Here is a 27,381-nt window from a genome sequence, read left to right on the forward strand (position 1 = left end):
CTTGCCTCTAGAAATTCCACATCCCATTTCTACCACGAAACCTCGCCTGAAATGGATATTCATCAGCTCCGTTTCCTCGGCAGGCAGCATGGGGCCCGTGCAGCCAGCCAGGTGTCCGGCGGTAAAGGGTCGCGTGTTGCTGGAGGAGCAGGTGCTGCTTGGAGGGACAGTGCCAACTGGAGCGGCTTCAGCTCCCTTGGTCCTCCGGTGCGACAGGAGTTGCAGATCGTTCCTGCCCACGTTGCTTGGCATCCTGGGACGTGGCCTCCTTCAGGTGAAGGCACGGCCTCTTCTTGGATGCTGTGAAACCGCTGCCTCTGCTACAGGCAGTGTGTGAGCAAATGTCTCTTTGGCCCGTGCCGCACCTGCATGCTCAGGGGACATGCCTAATGAAGTCAGAAAGCCTTCAGTTAGAGTATGCGGCCAGAGAGACTGACGCTTTATTAGCACATTTACCTAACGCCGTAAGGGCTATTTCTTTTGAACCGTGAGTTACGATTTTTTTGTCTTTGCCCTCTCACCCCTTAGCCAGCTATTAAGAGGCCACGTTTTCCTTCTATATACAGTCCAGCCGCCCTCCTTCTTAGTCTTCAGCCTGTCTGCTCCCAGCCACCATGTCCCCGGCAAGCCTGCCCCGCTGTGTTACTCCAGCGTACCCCATTTCTTTTGTCTCTCTGGTGGCTCGTATCCTCCCGGGCCAGGGGCTCCTCTCAGGTTAGGCTCGTCCCGCTGAATACGATGAGGACTTACGTGAGAGCACCGGCGGGGTCTGTAGTCACGCAGATACGGAACACTGTTGCTCAAGGGTAAAGACACAGGCCAGCGTGACTTGTACGCTTGCTGGCCGTCAACAGATACCAGCCCCCTAACAGACTTTGCTGGGGACCTAGATGAGTCGAGGGGACCACGGGATTCAGCAGGCAAAATCCAGGGAGCCTTGGGAATGCAGGCAGAGGAGCCCAGCTACCGAATCAGCTGGCCTTGCTTTGGATTCGTGCTGTGCCACTTTCTGACTACTTAACTAGAGTCACGCACTTACTTCCTCAGGGAGATGAAGGTCTACTCTACTCCAGGGGCCAATATCTACTTGGCAAGGTGCTATAAACGGGATATATGTGGTAAGTGTCTAGAATAGGGCTTGGCACATAATAAGTACTCAGTGTTCCCGATTCAAGGCAGATTCAGAAACCTGTGAAGAAGAGGTTTGGACACAGTCATTAGGGACAGAGTCGGAGTGATGACCGTGTTCTCTGCATGGGAGAGTCCAAAAGACAGGGATCAAGAACAAAGCAAGATGCCTGGATCAGGAATTCAAAACCACCAGGAGAAAAGATACTGAGGATGAGGAACAGAGGGTGTAAGCAGCGAGGGAAATGACGGTTCCCTGCTTTCTCGAGATTCATCGCTGTGAATTCGTATTTATCGAGTAGCCACCGCACTTGGCCCTCTACTAACATTTCCTGAGTGTTCCTTGCCAGGAGATTCAAAACATCTTCTTGTATGCAAAATTCTCTCACCCTTTCCCTCCTTTATCTATCGGTCATTTTGAAAGCAGTTCATTGATTACCAAATAGGTGCCTGGGTGGTCAGGAAGGAACTGTGAATGTTGACTCCCAAATGTGTACCTCTAACTAAGACTTCTCCCTGGGCCCCAAACACCTTGTTCCATCTGTCTGCTTGACCTCCTCAAGGAGATGTCCCACCGGCTACCTGTAGTCTAACATTCAAAAGAGAACTGACCCCTCTCCCCCGCCAAGACCTAGACTCCTCTCTTCCCACCCTCATCTCTCTCTCTCTCTCTCTCTCTCTCTCTCTCCATTCACCAAACAGGAGCCCAGATCATAATTATTAAATATAAATCAAACAGCTTCAGTGGCTTCCTGTCGCTCTTAAAATGAAAGCATGACTCCTTGCTATGCCTGTGGGCCATGGTGGGGCTCCTGTACGGGTCACCTCCCGGCCTACACCATTCTCCTCGGAGCGCACTGCCCTGCCTCCCGGCTAGCCTCTGCTCCCCTCCATCAAGCCAACCGCAACATTGCAACTACAGGATCTTCAGATCCGCCCTTTGCCTGGAATTTTCCAGTGTTCTCTGCATGTCCAGGTTTCAGATCAGAGTTCAGCTAATAACAGAAGCCTTCCCCGAACCCCGTGAAAATTAGCACCTCTCCATTGCAGTGTTCTCTCCTGAGCTTCGTGAAGGTGGCTCTAGGTGTTGCTTCGGCAACTGCTTATTGCCATTGGTGATTGTTCTTCTCCTCCTTTGGGGGAGTAAGAGGGAGAGGACACAGGCTGAGTGGTTAAAAAAAAAAAAAAAAAAGGGACCGCCCCAACCATCAGATCTCCTTGGTCGTATCACCCTGTTTATTTTGTTTGTAGCCCTTGATACGCTATCTAATATGCTTTCTCTTGTCCTTGTCTGCTTGTCACTTCTACGTCTCCCTCCAGGAAAATACATGCTCCAGAGAGTTCATTGGTCTTAATTGCGTGGACTTCCCTAGCATTGAAGCCAGCGCCAAGCTGCAGTGGGCAATCAGTAAATATATGGTAAAATGGTGGGGAAAAAATGGAGACCACTAACATACGGAATTTAGAATTCTCAAACTATTACTAATAGCATATCAGATTTACCCAATGCTGTTATTAGGGTAGTGACTTGGGCTTTTGGCAGATGTTAAGGTTCTTAAACACAGACTAATATTCTTTTTTCCTGGAATATTCTAAATTTCTTTTGGCCTTTCCAAAAGGCCAAAACGTCAAGATTTACTTGCATGACTAGTTTAAAGTCAAGCTCTGCTAGAATTACCTAAAGAATATACAATAAGTAGAAATCCTTTTGTGACTAAGTGATTTGGTGTCATTTGTCTTTTTGAAATTGCTGGCGTGAGTATGGAATCATAAAAAGCAATTTCCAAAAAGGGAAATAAAACTGCGTACTATTACTTCAAATTGTTCTCCCTTCTATGCAGCTTTACTTTCTCTCTCTCTTGCTGTAGAATAATATATTTTGGGAAGTTTCTTGGTTTTTGTTTTTTTTTTTTAATGCAAAAGTGAGTTGTAGAACTGAGGTTTCTAGCATTCATGACCAGAACCAGCTTTTTTCCTTGATCGGCCAAGTATAGATGATAATGACCAAGCTCAAATTGCGATAACACCTGATTTTACCTGCTAGTGAATTGTATTCACTTTGTAAATATCACTTTAAATGCCCCGTTTTCTCTAGTTTGGGGTGTCCCTAAATATCTGCCCATTTTACTTGCTTGTACCTTTATTTGTCAAAATTGTTCTTTTCAGTCTACAAAAGCATTTCACTTTCTCATTATGCTTTTAAAATTTTGATTCACCATACCTGGGCTTTACAGTCTTATAGTCTTGTAGCTTGAGGCATTTATCTTGTCTTAGTCGTATCTGGAAGATCTTAACAAGCCATATTGATTGACCATGTCATTCTCAACTAAGTCCATTTAGAATCTGATTTAAAGTAAACTCAGGAGGTTTTCTACTATTCTACAATCCTCCCCCTTTTCTTATTTTACTCATTGAAAATAAATGTTTTTAAACATATGTGTATTTGGGGGAACATTAAAACTCTACTGACTCAAGACATTTAGACAAGGTACGTCTCTAACATAATGAGATTGATTCTACAAGCCACAAACAAAAATCAATCCCATTACCTTTTAATTGGCTTAATGTGTAGTGATCAGAAAGCTGTTTCTTCCCTGGTAAGAAATATTTCTGTTCTTCTCATCCTAGACTTTCTCCATTGGTCTCCTTTTTTTCCCCTTCATATTGACGCAACCTAGAATAAAGGGCATTTCTCATCCTTATTTCTCCTAAGCTTTTAGTTCACTCTGTAATGCAGTCAGGCTCTTTTCTTGATATGATTCCATCTTGAGTTTGACTTGCTTTGGTTATAGACCGACCTACTGCAGTAAAGGGGCAAAGCTTTTTAATAAAACCAATGTTAGGGGCGCCTGGGTGGTGCAGCTGGTTGAACGTCCGACTTCAGCTCAGGTCGCAGTTGATGATTTCAGGTTGATGATCTCGCAATTGATGATTTCAAGCCCCGCGTCAGGCTCTGTGCTGAGGGCTCAGAGTCTGGAGCCTCCTTCAGATTCTGTGTCTCCCTCTCTCTCTCCGCCCTGCCCCTGCTCATGCTCTGTCTCAAAAATAAATAAAATATTAAAAAAAAAAAGTTAGAAAAAATTTTAGATAGGTGAGTTTTATTTTTTCTAAATACACAACCAAAAATTTGGAGCTTTTTTTTTTTTTTAAAGTTCTTATTGACAAGCACTGCCATCTACCAAAATACATAACCCTCCAAAAAAGAAGTCACTCTCTTTAGACTACTTTGAACTGCTTCTAATGTATTGCAGACCCTGCATGTTTGGACCTATAAATATTTAGTCATTTGCAAGGTGATATCACGAACAGAGGATAAGGGACTCCTGCTACAGAATGCAGAGGCTCAGGGGCTCCGAGCCAAGAGGACAGGTGGGCTGGACTAGAGAGAGCCATCAAAGAACAGTTATCTATGCCGAAGCATAAATTGAGGCAAAGGCGGAAGGTCTCTTCTTAAAACCAAACAAGGAAGGTAAAGGGGAGATTAAACAGTGATTGATAATAAAGTAGCATTTCTTGAGAAGCGCCCTTGATCTCTCCGGGTGATTTTTATTTCTGAGAGTCAAACTTGAATGTGTGGATTCCTTAATGCAATTACTTGAGACGACCTTGTGTAATTAGTTGTTTTTAGGAAAACAGAAGATAGGGCCAAGCAATCTGTGTTTTAACGACGCCGATAGCGTCATGGGGTACAACACATGCTCTGTTACCCTTACCTAATCCGTGACAGCCGTAAGAACCCAAGATACGTCACTCGTTGATGAGAGGTGGGAGGGGGGCGGGCCAGACTGCAGCAGAGTGGTTATGCCAAAGTGCTGGATTTCGTAGGGCCAACCTTACACACCCGAACAGGAAGTAGATGTCTCGCCTCCTCAGTAGCTGGTGCCCAGTGTGCCTGCTTTGTGACTCAGAGGTCAGGTCCCGCAAGAGTTCAGTTGTGGCCAGGGTTATCCGAGGAGAGCGGGTACAAAGCACTGAGTGCCCCAGTAAGGTTTTACAGACAAGCTTTGCATTTACTCACCTGGTTAAATGTTAACTGAGAAATAATGCTGAGAAAAGTGAAGCCACACTTCGCCCTGGGCAAGCCTAATCTCCTCAGGGAGTGTGGCCCGGCTGGCCAAGCAGTGAGACGTTTGAAAACAGGTCTGTAACCTTGACTCTCCTTGCCGTCAGAAAAATGTGGGTGGTATGGTTTCAGACCATCCCTATTTTAAAAGGTCCGCCCTCAATGATGTTGCCCATTTATTTACTTCTTGTCCGTCTTTTCATTGCAAGCGATAGAAGGAACACACTCGGAGTGCCTGCTGTGCCCGGAGCACTGGGTTCGAGTTTTACCCATGTTATGCCTCACAGCAGTCCCGTGGGGATTGTTACCCTCTCTCACTTTACAAGAGGAAATGAGACAAACAGCGCAGGAGGGACAGAGTCTGAATCAAACCCAGACCAAACCTAGGACTGGGCTTCTAAGCCGGTGATTCGCCACTGTGGTCCCAGGACCAGTGGCTCCAGCATCCCCTGGGAACTTTCAGAAGTGCGGATTCCCTGGCCCACCCCAGACTGGCTGAATCACAAACTTGAAGATAGGGCCAAGCAATCTGTGTTTTAACGAACGCTGATGTCGTCTTGACACACGCTCGAGTGTGAGTGTTCTCCTTCCCTCTGATTTCTTTGTCCTCCTCCCTTCCCTGCACTCTAAGATAGAAGCCTCAGGATGCCTGTCCCCTCATGATGCTTCCTGTTTGGCTTGCACTGTGCTAGACTCTTCATGAACTTCGAAGTAGATGCCAAGTCACCCCGTAGCCTTCTGTTTTTCATCCGGATGTACTTCCTCCTGGATGTTATTTCCCACCCTTTAAAAATATTTTGCTTTTGCCTTTCTTTGCTATGTCTAGCTTTTCTGTACCTGGAATGTTGCAGAGGCCAAATATGAATTCTTGTATGAGTATGGTCAAGTACTTAATTTAGCCTGCTTTCCTATTCCCACCCCACTGCCCGGTTTGTTATACTTCTTACTATTAGGTTTGTATTACAGGCAAAAATATTTAGAAGCCCTGGGTGACTCAGTCAGCTAAGCACCCGGCTTCAGCTCAGGTCATGATCTCACGGTTTGTGGGTTCAAGCCCCACATTGGGTTCTATGCTGACAGCTCGGAGCCTGGAGCTTGCTTTGGATTCTGTGTCTCCCTCTTTCTCTGCTCCTCCCCTGCTCATGCTCTGTCTCTCTCTGTCTCTCAAAAACTAAACGTTAAAAAATTTTAAAAATATTTAAGTCCCATTCTAAGATGCTTCATATTCATGTGTGTTCATATTCGGTACGTACTATTATGAGTTCCAGCTCTTTTTTAGATGTTTTCCTTATCTTGAGGAATATGCACACATCTTTGATAATGTGCTCTTTCTTTTAATGGCCATTTGCGTTAATAAAAATACCAAATCCATTATCATTATGTCAGGAATACTTTGAATTATATTATTCTGTTTCTGTATCCCAAGACAGTAGTCTCTCCATTCAGTGGATTATCTGTGTGCCTAATGAGCATTTCTCAATTCGGGTTTGTAGATGACTAATTTGCTAATGAAAGTCAGTCCAGCACTGGTACTCTCCTGGCTCCACCTCCTTGCCTCAATCTACCACTCCCCTCATCGTTTCCAGGCTGACGCTGAGCCATTGGTAATCAATCACCTTTGGCTGTGTTCTTTAACAAATCATAGTCTCACTTGACATTGGCTCTAAATACACAGCATCCCCCTGTCTTGTTGGACAGAATAGCAAGCTTTACTTTAGTGGTGGTATCTCTTCCCTCCTCCTTATTTACATAGTCAGTGTCATCTCCCCGTTCACTGTGGAAGGAAATTGAAGAGCCTTGGTGGAGCTGAACAAAGGCATATTGGTTGCCATCCAGCACCTTGTGTCCTTCTAGGTGATGACACATCGATTGTTCGATGAATCGTTCTCACATCTCCCTGAGTATTTCGACCAAGTCTGTAATTACACTTTTCTGGTCTGTCCCTTTGCTCTTGCTGTAGCCCTCAGGGTTCCATGACTTCTCAAAGACCATGCTTAACGATGCTTCAGCAATACCTTTCAATTCAGGGACGCAGATCAGACCCCTTAGTGTTTTAGTCTTCTGAGTTGTTTAACTGAATAATTGAACCATTTTCTGCCTTAGCTCTTTTTGATTTTAAGTTGGCATCAGTCTCTCATAGATTAAAAATTAATGATTCTCTCTTCCCAGTACAGAAGAGTTGGAAGGGCACAAATACAAAGAGATGATCTGACCCACCATTAAACAAAAAGGCCTTTGAGCCACTGGCAAGCTCGGAGTTTTGAGCTAACTGTAAGTTGTTCTGACACCGAGTTTGAAGAATGGAGTTTAAAGAATGTTAATTTGTTAGTGTAGCATTGGTATTAGCAAACAATAGCCTGTCGACTGTTTTGGTAAATAAAGTTTTAATAGAACACAGCAATGCTCATTCCTTTCCATATTGTCTATGGCAACTTTCATGCTTCCATGACTAGTTGAGTACTTGAAACTGAGACTAGATGGTCCTCAACGCCTAAAGTACTTACCATCTAGCCTTGCCAGGAAACATTTGTCAACCCTTGGTCTTACACCAAAAGTAACTTGAAGAGTGAGTTAATAGATACAAAGCCCTTAACAGTGTCTGGCATTCATATATGGGAAGAATTGGTCTTTAATTTCTACCATCTCCCGAGCACTATACAGATGTTAGCAAAAAAGAGGGAATTTGAGTCCTGTTATTTGGGATGAATTTGATCCTGAGCCATTTTAAGAAACGTTTTGGCCTTCATATTTAACACGTGTAAATTGATAGACAAGGCCAAGGCAGAGACAATAAGCAGGTACTCTTTTACCAGCTTTCTCATGGCCACTTTTTTCCCCGTCAAGAAATGGGAGCCTGTTAGAAAAGAGGGCACGCTCCATAAGCAGGAAATTAAAGAGGTGTGTGGATTCTGTTGATCTCAGAATACTACCCGAACATGTCAACTAAATTCACTTTCTTTAATTCCAAGAATAACGCTGGTATTACCCTCCTATGAAAAGTTTATGTGTTATTGATTCTGATTAGTGACTTACGTGTTGACGCATTTGGGGTAAAGAGTGCTATGTCTGCAACTTACTATGAAATTCAGCCCCTAAAAATGTTGAATTAGTGGGCGGAGAGAGGGAAGAATGGATAGTTATGTCATAAAGCAAGTATAGCAAATATTATAAAATCTAGGTGGTGTGTATATGAGTGTTTGCTGTAAAAGGCTTTCAGTTTCTCTGTATGTATGAACATGTTCATAATAAAAGGTCAAGAAGAAAAAACAAAGATGGTCTGTACGAGAAGAGCAGGGGCAGGATGTGCTTCGGCTCAGGGAACAAAAACAATCTCTTGGGTGCACAGCCCTGAACAGCAGGAGAGCGTCTCATGTCAGAGCTGCTGGGGGACCATAAAGCTAGCTCAGGAATTTTTAACGTGGACTAATTTGTCAGGAAAAGGATTCAAAAGCAAGGACGATTATTAATAAGGCACTTTCACTCTTATTTATTACCATGTTGGGAATTATTTTAGGGGGATCGCCTGTTTCAGAAATGCTAAATTAGGTAATTTTTTAAAATAATAGGGAACAGGCTTCTGGATTTTATGGCATCATCACCGTATAGACAAATGAATACTAGAGCTGAAATCAGGGACTGGGTTTCAACCCTAAATCTGCTGTTGGCCCGGGGTAGGACTGTGACCAAGCTAATTTACCACTCCGAAGGGCAGCTTTCTTATCTATAAGAAGGAGCCAAAGATAGATATTCCACCTCCCTGTAGGAAGAACAAATGTTAAAAGCATTCTGAAGGCCACAGTGATCTCGCCAGACAATGAGTTCTCAATTGGGGTCATATTGACTCCGAGGGGAAGGGGGGAACACCAGTTCTTAAGGGGACACAGTCTTTTTCAATGTGTAAAGCACAGATGCACATATAGAGCATAAACAGATATACAGTCTATCTGTAGTATTAAAATTTCATTTGGGAGAGATGATTAGGAAGAAAAAAAGCATGTAAAATGGCTCCAAAGAAAGATTATAATGCAGAAAAGATTGAGGACCTTTCACTAGACAATCTTTCATTTCTATCACCTCCCAAGTTCTGGCTGCCTTTCTTTTTCTTTAGGTAGATTAATTTTATTCATCGGTTGGAACACATGCATTTGAATACTTACACTGAATACTTATATTTAAATACTCTTACGTTTCTAGAAGGAGGGAGAAAAAAAGGAGAAGAAAGAGAATGATGGGTGTTCTTTGCCCTTTCCAAAGTATGTACAGGACCACTTAACCCAAATGCTATTCAGCTTTGAAGGAAAGAATTTACTAACAAGAATGAAGAATTAAATGGGTATACTCACCCAATCTTTTTCCCCCTAGAAATTTAATAGCAGCATTGAGTTTTCCCTTGATTCGATTCAGTTCTATTGGGTACTTCAAGCTTTTTTGAACCTAAGAGCTATTGGGAGAATTTAAAAAGAGTTCCAAGGAGAATAATGAAGATGAATTAAGGATTGGAAATAGGATCTATTAGAAAAAGTTAGAAGAACAAGAATTATTTAGTGGAAGAACAAGCAATCAGGTGACATGGAGATGGCTTTTAGGAAACCTTATCCTATAGAGAATAGTCTCAGGTTCTCATCTGCACCAAAGGCCAATGGAGGGGAAGATGTATTTTGATGCAAGAAGAATATGAGATTAGATATTAACATAAAATTTCTATCTATGCTTAAGTCCCGAATTTTGTTTCTCTTTTATGGGATTTTTAAAAATATGATGCCTGTCTGTAGGAAGTATCAGGAGGATGGACAGATGGACCCATCGTGTTTGATTCTCCTGTGCTGGTGGGAGGCCAGCCATTCTGGCCAATATGGCTGACCTCCGTGGGGTTTGGCTTGATGGGAGGAAAGAGCCATTTTATGTGGAGCTGTGGCTTCAGGATGCCAAAGGATGAATAGCAAGCCCTAGCCAACAGTGCCAGGGCAGAGTCAGAGCAGTATACCTAATTGGGTTGTCCACACAAGGAGGGATCAAGGTGGGTGTTGGGGGCCAACACAGGAAGCCAAGAAATGAGTGCCAGGGAAGATGTAGCAAGGAAGACTGGGTCAAAATGAGCTGCTGGGAAGATGCTCGGGGCCAGTTGGAAAGGTGAGTGCTACCCATGGCTAGACTTTTGGGTGTTCTTGGAAGCCTACAGTGAGAGTAGGATCAAAATCCACATAGACTGGGTAAAAATCCATGTAGAAGTCTTAAGAAGATATTGCAAGCTTCCGGGAAGGTATTCATTCTCTCCATGTTTTGGAACTGCTGCCCAAAGTTGTGCTTCCCAGTCCTGGAATGTGTCAGAACCCCCTGTGGAGCTTGGTAAACCTTACAGCTACCCTGGTTCCTGCCTTGGAGATTGGGATTTAATGGGAATATCACTTAGGATTCCGTTATGAGCAATAGAAATCAACTTTGGCTAAATTTTGGGAAAAGAAAGAAAAGATGGGAGATGGAGGGTAGTTGGAAGGATATGAATCAATTACCTTAGTGGGGAAAAAAAAGCTGAACCAAGGGCTTTAGAAAGGGTATGTAAAGCAGGACATCTCCAGGGATCCGGGAAGCAGGACTGATGCAATTGTAGGCAATAGAGTGTGATGCTTTAGGGCCCAAGCTCCAGGATAATACAGTCTGCTTTTACACTCTGCTTCTCTGTGCCTCAATTCACCCTTTGGAAATGGGTGTAATAGATCTTACCTACTGGGTAGTCATGAGGATTGAATGGGTTAAATATATGTAAAGACAGTGCTTAGGACAATGCCTGGCACATTGCAAGTTCTTAATAACTATTAGCAATTGTTACTCTTTATAGTACAAGATATGCTGTTGGGTACCAGGACAACAGAGAAAGACAGATGCCTTTCCCTCAAAAAGCTTACTTCTAGAGGTCATAAAGCCAACAATCCCAATTCCACTAAAATTATGGCCCTAAATCAGGCCTTTAGTTCAGAGGGAGGATAAGAAATAATACCTAAGCTGGTTTGAGGCAGTCAGGAAAGATTTTCCTGAGATGGCAGCATTAACCTCTTACTTACTTATATTTTTTAAGTATTTGTTTATTTTTGAGACAATGCGAGAGACAGAGCGCAAGCAGCGGAGGGGCAGACAGAGGGAGACACAGAATCTGAAGCAGGTTCCAGGCTCTGAGCTGTGGACACAGAGCCCGACGCGGGGCTCGAACTCACAAACCGTGAGATCACGACCCGAGGCAAAGTCAGACGCTTAACCGACTGAGCCACTCAGGCACCCCTATTTATGTATGTGTTTTTATTGAACTATAGTTAATATACTATGTTACATTAGTTTCAAGTGTCCAACATAGTGATTCAACAAGTTGATCCATTATGCTGTGTTCACCACAAATGTAGCTACCCTCTGTCACCATACCACACTGTTAAAATACCACTGATGATTCCCTCTGCTATACCTTTTATCTCTGTGATTTATTCATTTCATAACTAGAAGCCTGTATCTCCTACCCCCCCACACACCCATTTTGCCCATGCCTCCACCCTCCTGCTCTGGCGACGACCGGTTTATTCTCTGTATATATGGGTCTGTTTCTGCCTTCTGTTTGTTTGTTTATTCATTTGTTTTGTTTTTTAGATTCTACATGTAAGTGAAATCATATTGTGTCTTTCTCTGACTTATTTTACTTAGCAAAATACCCTCCAGGTCCATCCATATTGTCACGAATGGCAAGATCCCATTCTTTCTTATGACTGAGTCATATTCCATTGTGTATATATAATATATATAACAAAAAAATAATAAGCATTGGTAAGGGTGTGGAGAAAAAGGAATTCTTGTCCACTGTTGGTGGGAATGCAAGCTGGTGCAGCCACTGTGGAAAACAGTACGGAGGTTCCTCAAAAAATTAAAACTAGAATTGCCATGTGACCCGGTAATTCCACTATTGGGTATTTCCCCAAAGAATACAAAACACTAATTCAAGAAGATACATGCACCCCTATGTTTATTGCAGCATTATTTACAGTAGCCAAAATGGAAGCAAGCCAAGTGTCCATCAATAGATGAATGGATAAAGAAGAGGCAGTAGCTATACACAGTGGAATATTACTCAGCCATAAAGAATGAAACCCTACCATTTGCAACAACATGGGTGGACCTGGAGGGTATCCTGCTAAGTGAAATAAGCGGAGAAAGACACATACCGTATGAGTTCACTCATATGTGGAACTTAAACAAAACAAGCGGAAAATCCAGACTCTAAATATAGGGAACCGATAGCTATCAGAGGCAGGTGGATGGTGACATGGGTGAATTAGGTGAAGAGGATCAAGGGTACACTCATTGTGATGAGAGCACTGAGTAGTGCATAGAATTATTGAATCACTATATTGTACACCTGACACTAATATAACACTGCATGTTAATTATACTTTAAATAAATTAATTAACAAATAGAAAATTTACCTCTTCTTTTTAAGTCATTGAGATTTTGCCAGGTTAAGGCATAGATGGGTCGGAGAGCAAGTATTAGAATTCCACGTGGAGGAAATCTCCGGTCCAAAGAATGACCAGGATGTATGACTAACCCGGATGTGTTTCAGAAACTGTAGGTATCTCTGTGGTAGGGACATAAAGAATTGGGGAATAAGGATGTTCAGGGCAAGAGTATGTGTGATGGTAGGGACATAGTCTGGATACACAAGCAAGACCGTCCTAGGAAAATCCTGTATGCCATTCATTTATTCATTGAACAAGTATTTATTGAGCACCTACTCTGTGCCAGCTCTGTTCTAGGCTCTGGGGATAACAGTAATAAGCAAAACACAAAAGTTTCTGGCCTTGTGTAGTTGCCATTTGAAAGGGAAAGATTGGCCAAACACACACACACACACACACACACACACACACACACACACACACAAGTAAGATACATAGTATCTCAGATGACGACAAATGGCATGGAAAAAATAAGCCAGAAAGGAGACATCGGGTATGCCAAGGTAAAGAGGTACCACTTCTAAGTAGGGTGGTCTGGGAAGGATGCGCTGAGTGGTATAGGTTTGACTACTAGGCATCAGGGAGCCAATGAAAAATTTTAAGCAGAGAACTTGACAAGATTTGCATTTTCTGACTTCAGATAGATTGGAAGGTTATACAAGTATAGACAGGAAAACCTATAAAAATATTAGTTGAGTGCTTTGGGTAAATAGACACTACAGTGGACATGGAAAGAAAGAGACAGCTTCAAGAGTAATTAAGGAATCACATACAATGGACAGGATTTAGAGGCAGAGTCCAAGTGGGATCGGGAGAGAGGAAGGAATCTGGGGTGACAATTTCTGGCTTGGACACTAGGCGGATGATACTCTGGTGGTACCATTCAGAGGGATGAAGGGTAAAGGAGGTTGGCCATCAGCTGTGATAGAAGCTCTTCTGGTAACAGCTCACACAGGTCTCCGGAATGGGCACTTTTAAGAGTTTAACGATTTGGGGGTCAATCTATCTATTCATGATAGCAGAATCAATGTTCTTCATGAGTGCGTCCCCTCTGTTGTCCCCTGGACAGTTTCCCTTGCTCTTGGTGTAAAAAAAAGAATATGGAATTTGGCATCAATCAGATATTGGTTTGGATCTCCTCCCCATGCTTGTGTGTGATCTTCAAGTAATGTAACCATATGGGCCTTCCTCTCCTCATCTGCAAAAAGGGAACATTAATTGCTGTGTAACTTGCCTTTTGGGAAAAGAGCAGCACACATACTGAAGGTGCCTTTTAAGTATTGGAGCCTCCTCTGCTCCTCCTGAGCCCTGCCCTTATCTGGATTCTAAGTCAGTGTCACTAGATCTGAACCTAGAGAAAACCAGAACCAGGAACAAAGGGCTGATGTGCGAGGTGGGGTGTTTGAATGTGTGTGTGTCTGGGTGTAGTTGCCCTTTCGTTATTTTTCAAATCCAAATATAACTAATTTGGGCAATTCACCTTCTTCTTTCATTTATTTATTTTTAACTTTTTTAATGTTTATTTATTTTTGAGAAAGACAGAGACAGAATCCGAGTGGGTTAGGGGCAGAGAGAGAGGGAGACACAGAATCCAAAGCAGGCTCCAAGCTCCAAGCCGTCAGCACAGAGCCCGACGTGGGGCTCGAACTCACGAGCTGTGAGATCATGACCTGAGCCAGAGTCGGACGCACAACCGACTGAGCCACCCAGGAGCCCCACACCTTCTCCTTTTATGAAGATGATTTTGTATGGTTGCTTCTGTAATGAAACCTAGGAAATCAGGACATCACTCAGGCACTGGACAGCCACTCAGGCAATGCTTAGGCTCCCCTGGGGCGGGAAGGTTCCTCTGTGACTTGGGGAGCCAGGTGTGGTGGAAATTTTGTTTCCAACCCAGTAATCAGAGCAGAGTTTCAAAACAACATGCTGTGAGGCATGAAATCCCATAGCAGTAAGGGATTTAAACATTAGTTCATATGTATGCATATCATGGATGGTTACTCCCAGTAATAACTTAAATTTTTCCTTTAGTGTTTTTCTTTTTTTTGTATTTCAGATTGTTTACAATTTTTTCAAGCGAGGCAAGGCGATTTCCTTATTAAAGTTTTGATATGTTAGTCTGTGCAGTGTGGTAGTTACCTGAGCTATTTCCCTGAGTAGTTGGAAGTATGTCTGCCTTTTCTTAAAAGCTACTTTTATAAATTATTATTGTTCTCATAAACAAATATTTCCTTTTATTTTCCTTTTACTCTGTATTTAAAGTATTTATTGCTTGTTAGTATTTTGGTCCAAATTTTTTTTTTGAAAAACCTTTCTTGGGCATGCACAAGAGGACAAAATTCTTTTTTTGTCTAAAAGAGGGTTTCTCAGGGGCGCCTGGGTGGCTCGGTTGGTTAAGCGTCCGACTTCAGCTCGGGTCATGATCTCACGGTCCGTGAGTTCGAGCCCCGCGTCGAACTTTGGATTCTGTGTCTCCCTCTCTCTCTGCCCCTCCCCTTCTCATGCTGTGTCTCTGTCTCAAAAATAAATAAAAACATTAAAAAATTAAAAAAATAATAAAAGAGGGTTTCTCAGCCTTGGCACCATAATATTTGGGGTGGGATAAATTCTTTGTTGTAGAGGGTCTGTCCTATGTGTTGCAGGATTTTACCAACATCCCTGGACTCTGCCCCACTATATTCAGTAGCACCTCCCCTCATGACAGTCAAAACTATCTCCAGACATCACCAAATATCCGCCGGGAAAAAACACACCCCCCACCCTCCCAATTGAGACCCACTGGTCTAAGAAAATTCTTTTACTTCTTCTTTGTTCTAATATTATCACTGATTTTTAAATCACAATTCCGGGGAAAATCTGAAGGAAAAAAAAAAGGAGGCAGAAAACAAATCCAACGAGTGGGAGCGGCTTTGGTCCTGAGCACCTCTAATCTGATACACAGTGTCTGTCTATAAATTAGCAGAATATTTACACCAAAGTTACTAAAGTGCCTGATTTGTGTCTAACTTCTAGAACTTTGCAAAGCCGTTTGGTAACCTTTTAAGGAGGTTTATTACAGAAAGACTCACCAGTAGGTGTTTTTATAATATATTATAATCAAGACAGGAAAGAATTTACCCCATCGGTGTCCCCATCTGAATTTTGAAAGCTTTAAAGTAATGCCGTAAGGAAAAATAAGGCCTTAGGGGTATGTGGGTGGCTCAGTTGGTTAAGTGTCTGATTCTTGATTCCGACGCAGGTCATGGTCTCACATTTTGTGAGATCGAGCCCCGCCTCAGACTCTGCACTGACAGCTTGGAGCCTACTTGGGATTCTCTCTCCCTCTCTTTCTGCCCCTCCCCTGCTTGCTCTCCCTGTCTTTCTCTCTCTGTCTCTGCCTCTGTCTCTCTCTCTCTCTCTCGGTCTCTCTCTCTCTCTCTCTCAAAATAAATAAACTTTAAAAAAAGAGGAAAAATAAAGCCTTAGATTCTAGATGAAAAGAAACAGGAGATTTTAAAGTTTCCTCAATTTTCATTCTATACTATGCACTTTGACTACAAGAAGATAAATTTCAGGACTTGCATTTTCTTTCTCTCCTTTTCAATAAAGAACTTTGATTTTTAATTAGAAGGGAATTATCTATATTTGTTTTTTTTTTTCTGGATAAAATTCCCTAATATCACCAATACGAATCCCCCCGTCAAAGTCTTTTCTCCTGAACTTGATCTGTATCTCAGAAAATTCAGCAGTCTAACTGCCTGTGTAGGAGGCTGCTAAATTGGGTTTTAAAATTATTTCTATTAAGTAAAAACTTAACATATACCAGCTGCTGAGGGATTATAAAAGCTTTGTTTTTTCAATAATTGGAAACCTTGTTTACAGAGGACTCACGATATTCTTTAAATGTCTTTGTGTTGAATATAAAAGAACTTGTGTTTATCTAGGGCAATGATAATCTGACTATAAAGCAAACTCATTTAAGGATTAGGCTTCCTGTCTCTCACTATGCAGCTGTCACCCTCCTGTTCTCTCAAGCTTTGCAAAATGCTGAGAATTACTCCTTCAAATTAGAGGAGTAAATTGGAAACTAAACCAGGTAGCTTGGAATCCATAAAATTTTAAATCACAGGGAAATAGTCGAGAGACTCAAAATATCATGACACTATCCCCCCAAATTCTCATTTGTTACCTCGTTGACAGAATTCAGTTCATTCCAAAGAGATTTTAGAGTGTTCAGTCCTGGCAAAGAAAAGTTAAGGACAATTCACATAATCTCATATTTAACCCAAGTGTAGAACTGGGTGATAGCCAACAAAGGCATCGGCATTGGTTCATGTGTGGAGAATGGCTTCTTCTTCACGCTGGAGAAGCTGGGAATCGCAGTAGTTAAAGGTGTCTGTGCTGGGTGCGAAGGCACTGACCTCAGTCGAGTTGTTTAGTCGCTGTCTGCAAAATAATAGCACTCACTTACCTCATAGGGCTGCTTGGGGACAGAAATGAGATAAACACGTAGAACCCTCAGGACAGCTGCTGGCACAGAGTAGCCCCGCGACTGCATGTGAACCGCTTACCACGATGTTCCGAGCCCCACAATTTCTTACACGCATTATCTCATCTGAGCTTTATTAAAATCGCACATTTTTATAACTCCGGCTTTATTGAAAATTGAGGGAAATGAGATACAAAGAAGTTTAATAACCTCCTCAGGGTCACACTGCAATTGAATTGACACCAGGGCTCTGCCTTCATAATCTTTGCCTCATTCTTTCTGCAAACATTTCATGAGTACGGGCATATACTTTGCTCTCCAAACACTCACTATCAGGCTATTTGCTATAGCAACTTAACAGAGTTAAGTTTTAGCCAAAATCATTCTCCTGGCTAAAAGCCTGCTGTAACAAGTTCTCACCTGCTACCATCAGATGAGAAGCATGGCCCCATCTCAAACTTTAATGTGTATGCGAGTCCCCTTCGAAATGCAGATTCTGCACTTCTAACAAGCTCCGAGGTGATGCCAATGCTACGGGTCCCCGGATCGCACTTGGAGTAGTGGCAGGGGAGCTAGAAGACAGAAGGGGGCTTCTCTCCTATGTCACTGTTCTGATCGACCTTGTGTTTAAGCACATTGGATCCATAACTCTCTCCACTTTTTCCTGAGGGTTTAGCCCTTTGGTGTTTCTTTAGACCAGACACCTGGGGGCATTACCAATTCAGGTCTCATCCAGATAGTATTTTTTTATTAATAGTATCTGCTCAGTATAGGATAATGAGGATTCTCTTCTATTCAGCAGGGGACTGCACACAAATATACCTGTTAACTATGCCATTAAGGGTTAAACAATTATGTAATTGGGGGTTAAGTATTTTATACTAGGCAGAAATTCTTGGGACACCTGGGTGGCTCAGTTGGTTAAGCATGATCTTTGGCTGAGGCCATGATCTCCCAGTTCGTGAGTTCGAGCCTCGAGTCGGGCTCTGCGCTGACAGCTGAGAGCCTGGAGCCTGTTTCAGATTCTGTGTCTCCCTCTCTCTCTCTGCCCCTCCCCCACTCATTCATTTTCTCTCTCTCTCTCAAAAATAAATAAGCGTTAAAAAAAATTTAAAAAAAAGAAATTCTTTTTTTTCAATATATGAAATTTATTGTCAAATTGGTTTCCATACAACACCCAGGGCTCATCCCAAAAGGTGCCCTCCTCAATACCCATCACCCACCCCCCCCTCCCTCCCACCCCCCATCAACCCTCAGTTCTCAGTTTTTAAGGGTCTCTTATGCTTTGGCTCTCTCCCACTCTAACCTCTTTAAAAAAAAAAAAGACATTCTTAACCAGATTCTTATATAGTTATTTACAGGCATTTTAGTAATATTGGAGAAATTGATATTTTTGAACTTTTTTTTCTATTTAAAATAATGGAATATAGGCTTTTGCTGTTTGAACCTCTGCCGCCCAACACAGTTTTAGGAGTAAATTAGATTCAGAGAATGCATGCCTGCGCTCATTCTGTGCCAGACGTGGAGCTAAATCCTGGGAATGCAATGATTATGAAGACCAAAATTGCTGCCTCAGAAACTCCTAGTCAGAGAAGAAATGGACAAGTAGCTATTTAAAATCTTATAAAAAGAGTTGTAAGAGCACAGAAAAGAATGAGCCTTGATCTAAGACTCTAGTTAATTACACTTGAATAAAAAATTTAAAAATAAATAATTAAAGGGGGGAAAAAAAAAAAAAGAGTGGGCCTAACTTTTCTTTCTGTGCAGGGAGGCCCTTTTAGTTAGTAGTCATTGAAGTGCTCTGGGTCCCAGACACTGCTGCCAACATAACTCATTTAATTATTACAACAGCTCAATGAGGCAGTTACTTTTATTATCATCTCCATTTTATTTTACTTATTTATTTTTTACATTTTATTTATTTCTGATAGAGAGAGACAGAGCACAAGTGGGGGAGGGGCAGAGAGAGACGGAGACACGGAATCCGAAACAGGCTCCAGGCTCCGAGCTGTCAGCCTCGAGCCCGACGCAGGGCTCGAACTGACAAACCGCGAGATCATGACTGAGCCGAAGTCGGACGGCCAACCGACTGAGCCACCCAGACGCCCCTATCATCTCCATTTTAAAGACGAGGAAACCAAGGGACAGAGAGATTCGAAACTTGCTTAGGGATACACGGATTTGGCGTCAAAGCCAAGCAGCCTGAGTCTAGAGCCTGCCCTTTCAACAGTCACGTGATCTGCCACTATTTTATTAGAAGGGAGTTCAAGATCTGAAATCAGAACGTATGAAAAACAATGGACATATGGCAGAGAGCAAATTATGGAACTACAAGTAATTTCATTTGATTGGAACATAGGATGAATGTGGGGTGATGAGACCATTCGGCAGGGAAGCCGGACCGGTCTGCATTGGCTGTAGATGAGTAGGAACACAGTCTGTACCGAGTATGGACAGGACTAGACAGGACTAAACCCATTTTCAATAGTCACAGTACTGGCAATAATTATATTTGAGGTGTGACCATAAAGTCATAAGATAGATTATTCTTTAAAGACATATATTATGTGAGTTTGTGAGTTCGAGCCCCACATCAGGCTCTGTGCTGACAGCTCAGAGCCTGGAGCCTGTTTCTGATTCTGTGTCTTCCTCTCTCTCTGCCCCTCCCCCATTCATATTCTCTCTCTCTCTCTCTCTCTCTCTCTCTCTCTCTCTCTCCCCCCCCTCCCCAAAATAAATAAACGTTAAAAAATTTTTTAAAAAAGAGAAATTCTTATCAGATTCTTATATAGTTATTTAAAGTCATTTTAGTAATACTGGAGAAGTTGATATTTTTGAACAATTTTTTTTCTATTTAAAATAGAATCCATCATCTTGGGAATCTGTGCTTTTATTTCTGCCGAGTTCCCATTGCTCAGAGCATGTTGGGAATGTCTCCTAAAATACCTTCAGAACAAGGCACAGTGCAGATTTTATTATCTTAGGGTCATGCCTCATTTTTGTCTCAAATGTATTTCCTAGTTGGATCACTTCCCTTTTCGCTGAATGTGGCTCGGAGTAGTAACTTCTGCCTGTTTGCTGAAATAACATCTACTCTCAACTCAAAACACAAATATATAGTTTCTATAAGCTGGTGACTCTGACTTTGCTGTATGCGTAAATATCATGTGGGGGATTAATCAAATAACACATCGCAGCTCCCCCACCTTAGTTCTGGTTCAGTTGGTCTGAGATACGGATCAGGAATCTGTAATCTTTACGAAGCGTCCTGAAGTTTCTGTTTTGAATGACCAGACCACACTTTGAGAAAGGCAGCTGTAAGGATAGTCAAGAGAAAGGTAGTAAAGTCTAAGTCACAAAAGAGGAATTCCAAAAGTGCTATGGTCAAGAGTGACATCGATGGCAAGTATTGCCCACCTTGGGGGACTCTTCTCCCATAGATGATGCGCATGTAGAATAAAATCTTCAATTGCATTTTTAAAAAGAATCAGCATGGTTCCACCACACATACTGAATTCACCTGAACTTCGGAAGGACCCATGTCATGTGTTTGCTTGTTCACAGATCATCTGCGTGTTCTTCTGTAAAGAGAGGCGTTCCTTTCTGAACCTGGTAGATCAGCTACGAATCCAGTATTTTAGGGTTCAGCAATATATCTACAAATTATCAGATTTTTGTTTTGTTTTGTTTTCCTAAAATGGTGAGCTTCTTTCTGCTTGGAGTTAGAACACTAACTAACTAATCTGGCATTGCAGATGCAATTTCTGTGAATCGTATCCTCAGTGCCCAGGTTCCCCAAGATGATGGGTTGTCCAACTCGAGTTCTTATCCTGAGATAATCAGTGGCAGGAATGCTCCAGAACCAACCTTCTTTCATGTTGGGATATGTTACATTTTTATCCCTTCCTGAATCCATGTGACTACCTCAATAAGCCCTCTATTTTTTTTTTAAGCAAGTTCTTGATTTCAACAAACCTGATTTTCAAAGAGAATGTGAGAAGAGCTTCTGAGCTGCTTTCCTTTTTTATTTATTAACTGTCTTCTCTCTCATTCGCTGAAAAGAATCTCGTACAATTGGAAACTGAAATTCAGGTGCTACGTCTTTCGTAATAAATCCACGTTTCACAAGTCAGTCCTGATTCCATCGATGGCTGACACAGAGGGGACTGAACCAGGGCTTCTGGGGACTGAACCAGACTTCTTCAGGCATTACTGGGTCACAGTGTAGATGTTACTAGTCTATCTAGTCAGCGCCTTTATTCCTGGGAGTCCTGACATCCAGCTGACTAGTTTTGTCTGGATCTGAGGACCCAGTATTATCCACCTTGAAAACATGTGGATGTTCTATGATTTTCCCAGGGCCATTTCACTTAATTTAAGCTCTTGACTGGTTAAAAGCTTAGTGAAGTGTGGAGAGAGAGAGACTATGTTTAGACTCCTGTGAGCAAAAAGTTTAGGAAGAGAAGTTTTTCTTTGTTGTGCTTTTTTTTTGTAAATCCCAGCTGCTCTCTCTCTCGTTAACATTAATAAGGCCAGCTCTATTTTCTGTAAGAAAGGCAGAGACGACAAAGGGATCCAAGATTGAATCAGATTGCTATCAAAACAGCCCCTACCGGGGGCGCCTGGGTGGCGCAGTCGGTTAAGCGTCCGACTTCAGCCAGGTCACGATCTCGCGGTCCGTGAGTTCGAGCCCCGCGTCAGGCTCTGGGCTGATGGCTCGGAGCCTGGAGCCTGTTTCCGATTCTGTGTCTCCCTCTCTCTCTGCCCCTCCCCCGTTCATGCTCTGTCTCTCTCTGTCCCAAAAATAAATAAAAAACGTTGAAAAAAAAATAAAAAAAAATAAAAAAAAAAACAAAAAAAAAACAGCCCCTACCGGAGGCAGTGATCAGATGCATGACCACATCCTCTCTCTTGGCTGCCTCGGACCTCTCCACCTTTCCTTTCTTCCTATAGGGTTGCCAGATTTAGGGGGGGAAAAAAAAGAAATAAAAACGGAATGCCTAGTTAAATTTGAACTTCAGATAAACAAAGAGTAATGTTTTAGTATACATCCCGTGCAATATTTGGGACCTATTCCGTGGCTCGATTCCATGTGTGGTCTGTCCCTCACAAATCAGTGCTCTTGTATATTCTCGTGGTTCCCATAAGCGGATCTGTCCCTCATTTAGGTCAACCTGTCCTCTAACAGGCAGGATCTTATTTGGTATCCCGCAAGGCACCGTAAATACTGACTTTTGTATTTGGGGGCCTATGGTAGATTTCCCACATGTTTCCTCCTGCCGCAAGAGCAGAACACTCCCGAGCTCCTCAGACCTTTCCTCTCCACACCTTTGAGGTTATTGTTTCATGAACAATGCAGGGCTGAGCACAGAACCCTGAGCATAATAAGCGTGCCATGTATTTTTATGATTGACGAGTGAACCGAAAGCAATTTGTTATCTTCTCAGGAGTCCCATTCGACACTCATGAACTACTTACTTACATGCCAGGAGTTAGCGGTAGGCTCTATCTTCCATGCTGTCCATCCTGAAGTTAGATGAATTATTCTTCCCTTTCGGGGAGATAAGAGACGAGAACTGGGGGGTCGGGCTGAGAGATAACCCCAGATTTGCAAATGTCTATTATGGCACAGCCAAAAGGATGGAAATAAAGCTGTCCTTAGACATAGGGAGTCATTTCAAAGGAATGGAAAATTGACTCTCAAAGATCGGAGAGATATCTTGCCCGTTGTATATTATTTCCTTCCATTGATTTTTCTAGTCTAAATTTCTTCTATGGCATGTTGGTGTTGCAGATACCTAGGTACAGGATCATAAAAGTAAGAAAGAACTTTGAAAGCTAATAGAATGATATAAATGACAACATATTCAACTCCTGTCAAAAAGCTTCCCAGCATGTAGAGTAATGGTACACATCCGATAACAAGGTGCCTTTTACACACTTTGTGCTTCTGTTAATGATATTATTTAGATCTTCCTTTGTAAATGACACAGAGCAGACTTCAAACCTTGAATGTTAAGAGTTATGAACGCCCCCTCTTGGTTCAGTGCTTTTCAAGTGTGAAATGCACAGAAGAGTGAACATATATTTAGACGTGTCTAGATGATGAGTTTTATACCAGTGAGGCTTGTCCGAGGCAGGCATGTGAATGTGGGCCTCAACTCTCCCTTTCTGAACCTTTTCCTCTGCTCTATGGCTCCTGACTGCCCACTCAAATCCCCCTGCATCCTTTGGAGAGTGAAGGGAGGCCAAGAAACTGCCCAGGACCCTGAAATCCCTCCACTGTGCCGGTGAGCCCTGCTGAAAAAACTGCCCATCTGATTGTGGACAGAAATGACAGCAAATGAAATGGCTGCCAGACTCACACTCACATTCTCCTTTAGTAAATAAACATAAACTTGCTGTCATAACCATCAGCGAAAATCCATGACTTAATGTGGCTCTACTCTATTTTCAGTGTCCCTGGAGTTAGATTAGGAGAACAAAAGCTGAGCGTGAGAATTCATGTTAATTTCTTACCAATTCTAACACCACGAACATAAGAAAACAAAGTTCTCAAGAGATTATCGTATACATATGTGCTAAAAACCAAACGAGATGATCCAACAGCTAAAAATGTGATTGCAGAATGTTTTCTGGGATGCTTATGATGTTTAGTTAAGCCGTAAATGTTGTCCTCTGTATCTTGCCTCTGGTGTCAAGTGCATTTCAGACCATTAGCCATTTGTTTAAAAATAAAGAGTATCGATTTGATCTGGAAAGAGACCAAATTATTTTTAAATACAGGTACGCTTCTTATTTTTATTATGACTACGTAATGAAACAATTGGATGAAGATTGAACTAAATGCTTGCGTTTTATTCATTTTCTTTTTCCGGATGATGCCTTGTAATATCTTTATAAAGTTCTTAATATTTCCCTTTGTTTCCTTTGAAAATTCCTTTATTGGGTGGTTGAGTTTAGGTGGGGAATGAGCTTAATGATTAGAGAAATATGATGATTCTACATCATTCCTATCCAAGATAGAGGAATGCACTGGTTAACTCTGTGGTCTCACGGATCTCTGATTTGAGGAGTAAAAACTGTAATAAAGTTACTATCAGGATTAGCTACGTTCGTGTGAATAGCATTTTTATCTATCTGATTTGAATTCGAATGCATTATTAATATTTTTCTTCTTTTTAATGTAGGTGGAGAACAGACCAAAATATTATGGAAGAGAGTATGTATCATGCTATTCTTTGTTTTAATAATGTAATAAGTGTCGTTTCGTGTGTCATTGAAATATTAAATATTAAAAATCTTCTAATATGTGGTCTTCATCAAATGTCCATTGTGCAAGTGTTTAATAATAAGGATAAATGCAATCAGGCCCCTTTGTATTGAATTTTCTTTTTTTATTTAAAACAATTTTTTTATAACGTTTATTTATTTTTGAGACCGAGAGAGACAGAGCATGAACAGGGGAGGGGCAGAGAGAGAGGGAGACACAGAATCAGAAGCAGGCTCCAGGCTCTGAGCTCTCAGCCCAGAGCCCGACGCAGGGCTCGAACTCATGGACCGCGAGATCATGACCTGAGCCAAAGTCGGACACTTAACCGACTGAGCCACTTAGGCGCCCCTGTATTGAATTTTCTTTATAAGACTCAGGTGCTTGGCTGCCATTAACGTGGGAGGGACAGTATCTCCTGCTGTAGTTCTCGCCAGTAAAGCAGCCACTGAGTTTCTGGCAAGTATTTGAAATGTAAGGCAGCATTTTCCATGACTGAGGCTCTGTTCGTATTTTATTTCATTTTCTACCTTGGTACTGCATAAACATTTAGAGTGTCAGAGATTGTAAACTGCGTAGCTGAATTCTTTATTTTCATGTACCTCAGTAAAGGCAGCCTGGAAAAGTCACCTCATTTCCCTGTGGTCTCATAAAACCACAATGATGATTTCTCTGGACTTGGATGTATTAGCCAAATTGCCTCAATCCCATAATGATTATTTCCTCCCATCTCCCTCTTACTTTCAACTCGTGTTGTTTCCTTTTCTCAGAAGCCTACCGGAGACCAAATAGGCATGCCATAAAAAGAATTCTCAGTCTCAGGCTGCGGCGTATGGTGCAGCTTATAAAGCATAGACAGAGCAGCCCACGCAGGGGGTCAGGTGCACAGCTCGCTTGCTTCCCACGTCCAACCCGGAGGCCTTAGGAGCCGCAGTCTCTTTAGGAGGTCAAGTCCACCTCCCAAGCTCTCCTGACCAATCCAAACCTTCTTCCTCTATCCCCTTCCCCATCGGGACCTCATCTTCATGATGGATGACCCTCTTACATGTCCCAGCCTGGCAGTCACTTCCTAATGGCCACGACTGCATTTCTGAGCCTTTCTTCCCAGCCTTGGGAATTCAACCAGCACCCTCGGCTCCCCGTCGGGGAGCACCGGCCTCTGCTCTCACATCCCCACATCCCTAACATCTAACCTAGTTAGTTGTAGGATGGCTCCTTACTTCAGTATACTGATTTGGATTTCTCAAATGGGACACTTTTGCATGTGAATTGCAAAAGGACCTCTGTTGTGCATTTTCTGTATCACATAACACTTTTGTTGGATGACCTTTTAGTTACTGTTTTCCAATCCCCAATCCACAAAAACTACGTAGTGAGAGGACAGCAAAGAAACATTCTCTTAACCACAAAAGAAAAAAAGAAGACTTTTGTATTAGAGGGAAATTAGCTTTAAAACTTCAGATTCCGTGTTTCCCTTTCCCTTTTAAAAATAAAAGGTTTTCGTTCCATTCGAAAAGTAATATATGCTCTCTTCAGGAAACATATATGCATTTTTGTTTCCTACTAGGAATCACAAACTATTGACAACGGATACCTTGACAGAAAGAGAGTTTATACTCAGGACTGTTTACATGTTTACCTCTTTTAACTTTTGAATTGCCTCCCTGTGCATAAGCATTTTATTCTTAAAACATGGATAACTTAACATCCGCTAATTTGGGAAAATTAGAAAATATATAGCTATGAAAGGTAGGGAACATTCACAACTCACCACCAGAGAAATCGCTGCTGACTTTCCCCTTCAGCTCATTCCTTTGGTGTTTTCCTGTGCACGCTTTCTTTCTGCAAAGAAGGGATCATAAGATATATACATCATGGATATTTTTAAACCCATGCATCAAGGGCATGATGAGCCACAACCTAGATTCACAGAACTGTAATTTTCTTCTTTTGAACAATTGAATTCAACTTGGTTCTTGACACTTGACGTCTGCTGCCGGGCTATCGCCTCAACATGTCAAGGGAGTTAAGACTGCATTCAGGCTAACTGCCTGTTTGGGGTATCTCTTGCCCGCCAAGAGTGACCTGTGCCCTGCTCTGTGTGTGCCCCATCCTCTTGTAGTCATCGCCTCCCCTGCCCTGGCCCACCATCAGGTGATGTCCTGGATGTCCCAGGCTCATACCTCTCGGGGAACCAGCTTTTGTCCTTTCTGACTCCAGTGTCTTCTGATGCCCGATGCCCCTCCTTCCCCTTAGCATGTCCTTGTCACCACACACACACACACACACACACACACACACACACATTGTCTCTCTCTTGCACACATGGTCTCATATACACACATGCTCTCTTTCTCTCACACACACACTTTCTCTCATATACACGCTCATGCACACACGTTCTCTCATACGTACACATGCTCTCACACACACACTCTCATGCACACACATATACTCTCTCACACACACTCTCATATATACACACATGCTTTCTCACACATACACTGTCTTTCATACACACACATACACACTCATATACACACATGCCCTCTTTCTCTCACATACACACTCTTCCTCATGCACACACCCTCTCATGCCCACACACACCCATTCTCTCCTCCCACCTCTGTCTCTTATCGACACACTCACACACGTGCTCTTTGCACACACTTCCACTGGCCCAGCACCTGCAGGGTTCCTTCAGGTCTGTCAGCCCAGCTCAGACTGCACAGGAGCCGTTCCCACAAGGGTCACAGGGTTCAGTGGCCGCCCGCACAAAGCCCCAGACCCCTCTGCTCTGGCTCCAGGGTCCCCGGACACAGATCCATCAGTTCCAATCCTGCATCTGAGCTCTGCCCCAGTTCCTCTGAGTCTCCCTCTTGCAAGAACTGGGGACGCTGGTCTCTTTGGGGGCAGTCAGGTTGCTTTTATGCCACATCCGTGCTCCTTTCAGAGAGG

General features: G+C 42.6%; 1 protein-coding gene and 1 pseudogene across 1 annotated transcript in view; both read left to right on the forward strand.

The window, feature by feature from the left end:
• CHN2 (chimerin 2) overlaps positions 1–27,381 on the forward strand; it is a 299,632-nt gene that overhangs the window by 165,510 nt on the left and 106,741 nt on the right. The window contains exon 4 of the mRNA XM_042921140.1: positions 24,344–24,375. Within this exon, the coding sequence (XP_042777074.1) occupies positions 24,344–24,375 (32 nt within the window). The remainder of the gene's footprint in view (positions 1–24,343; positions 24,376–27,381) is intronic.
• Positions 2,097–2,301, forward strand: LOC122214726 (annotated as a pseudogene).

This window comes from Panthera leo, chromosome A2 (assembly GCF_018350215.1).
Source record: "Panthera leo isolate Ple1 chromosome A2, P.leo_Ple1_pat1.1, whole genome shotgun sequence".
NCBI classification, from domain to species: Eukaryota; Metazoa; Chordata; class Mammalia; order Carnivora; family Felidae; genus Panthera; species Panthera leo.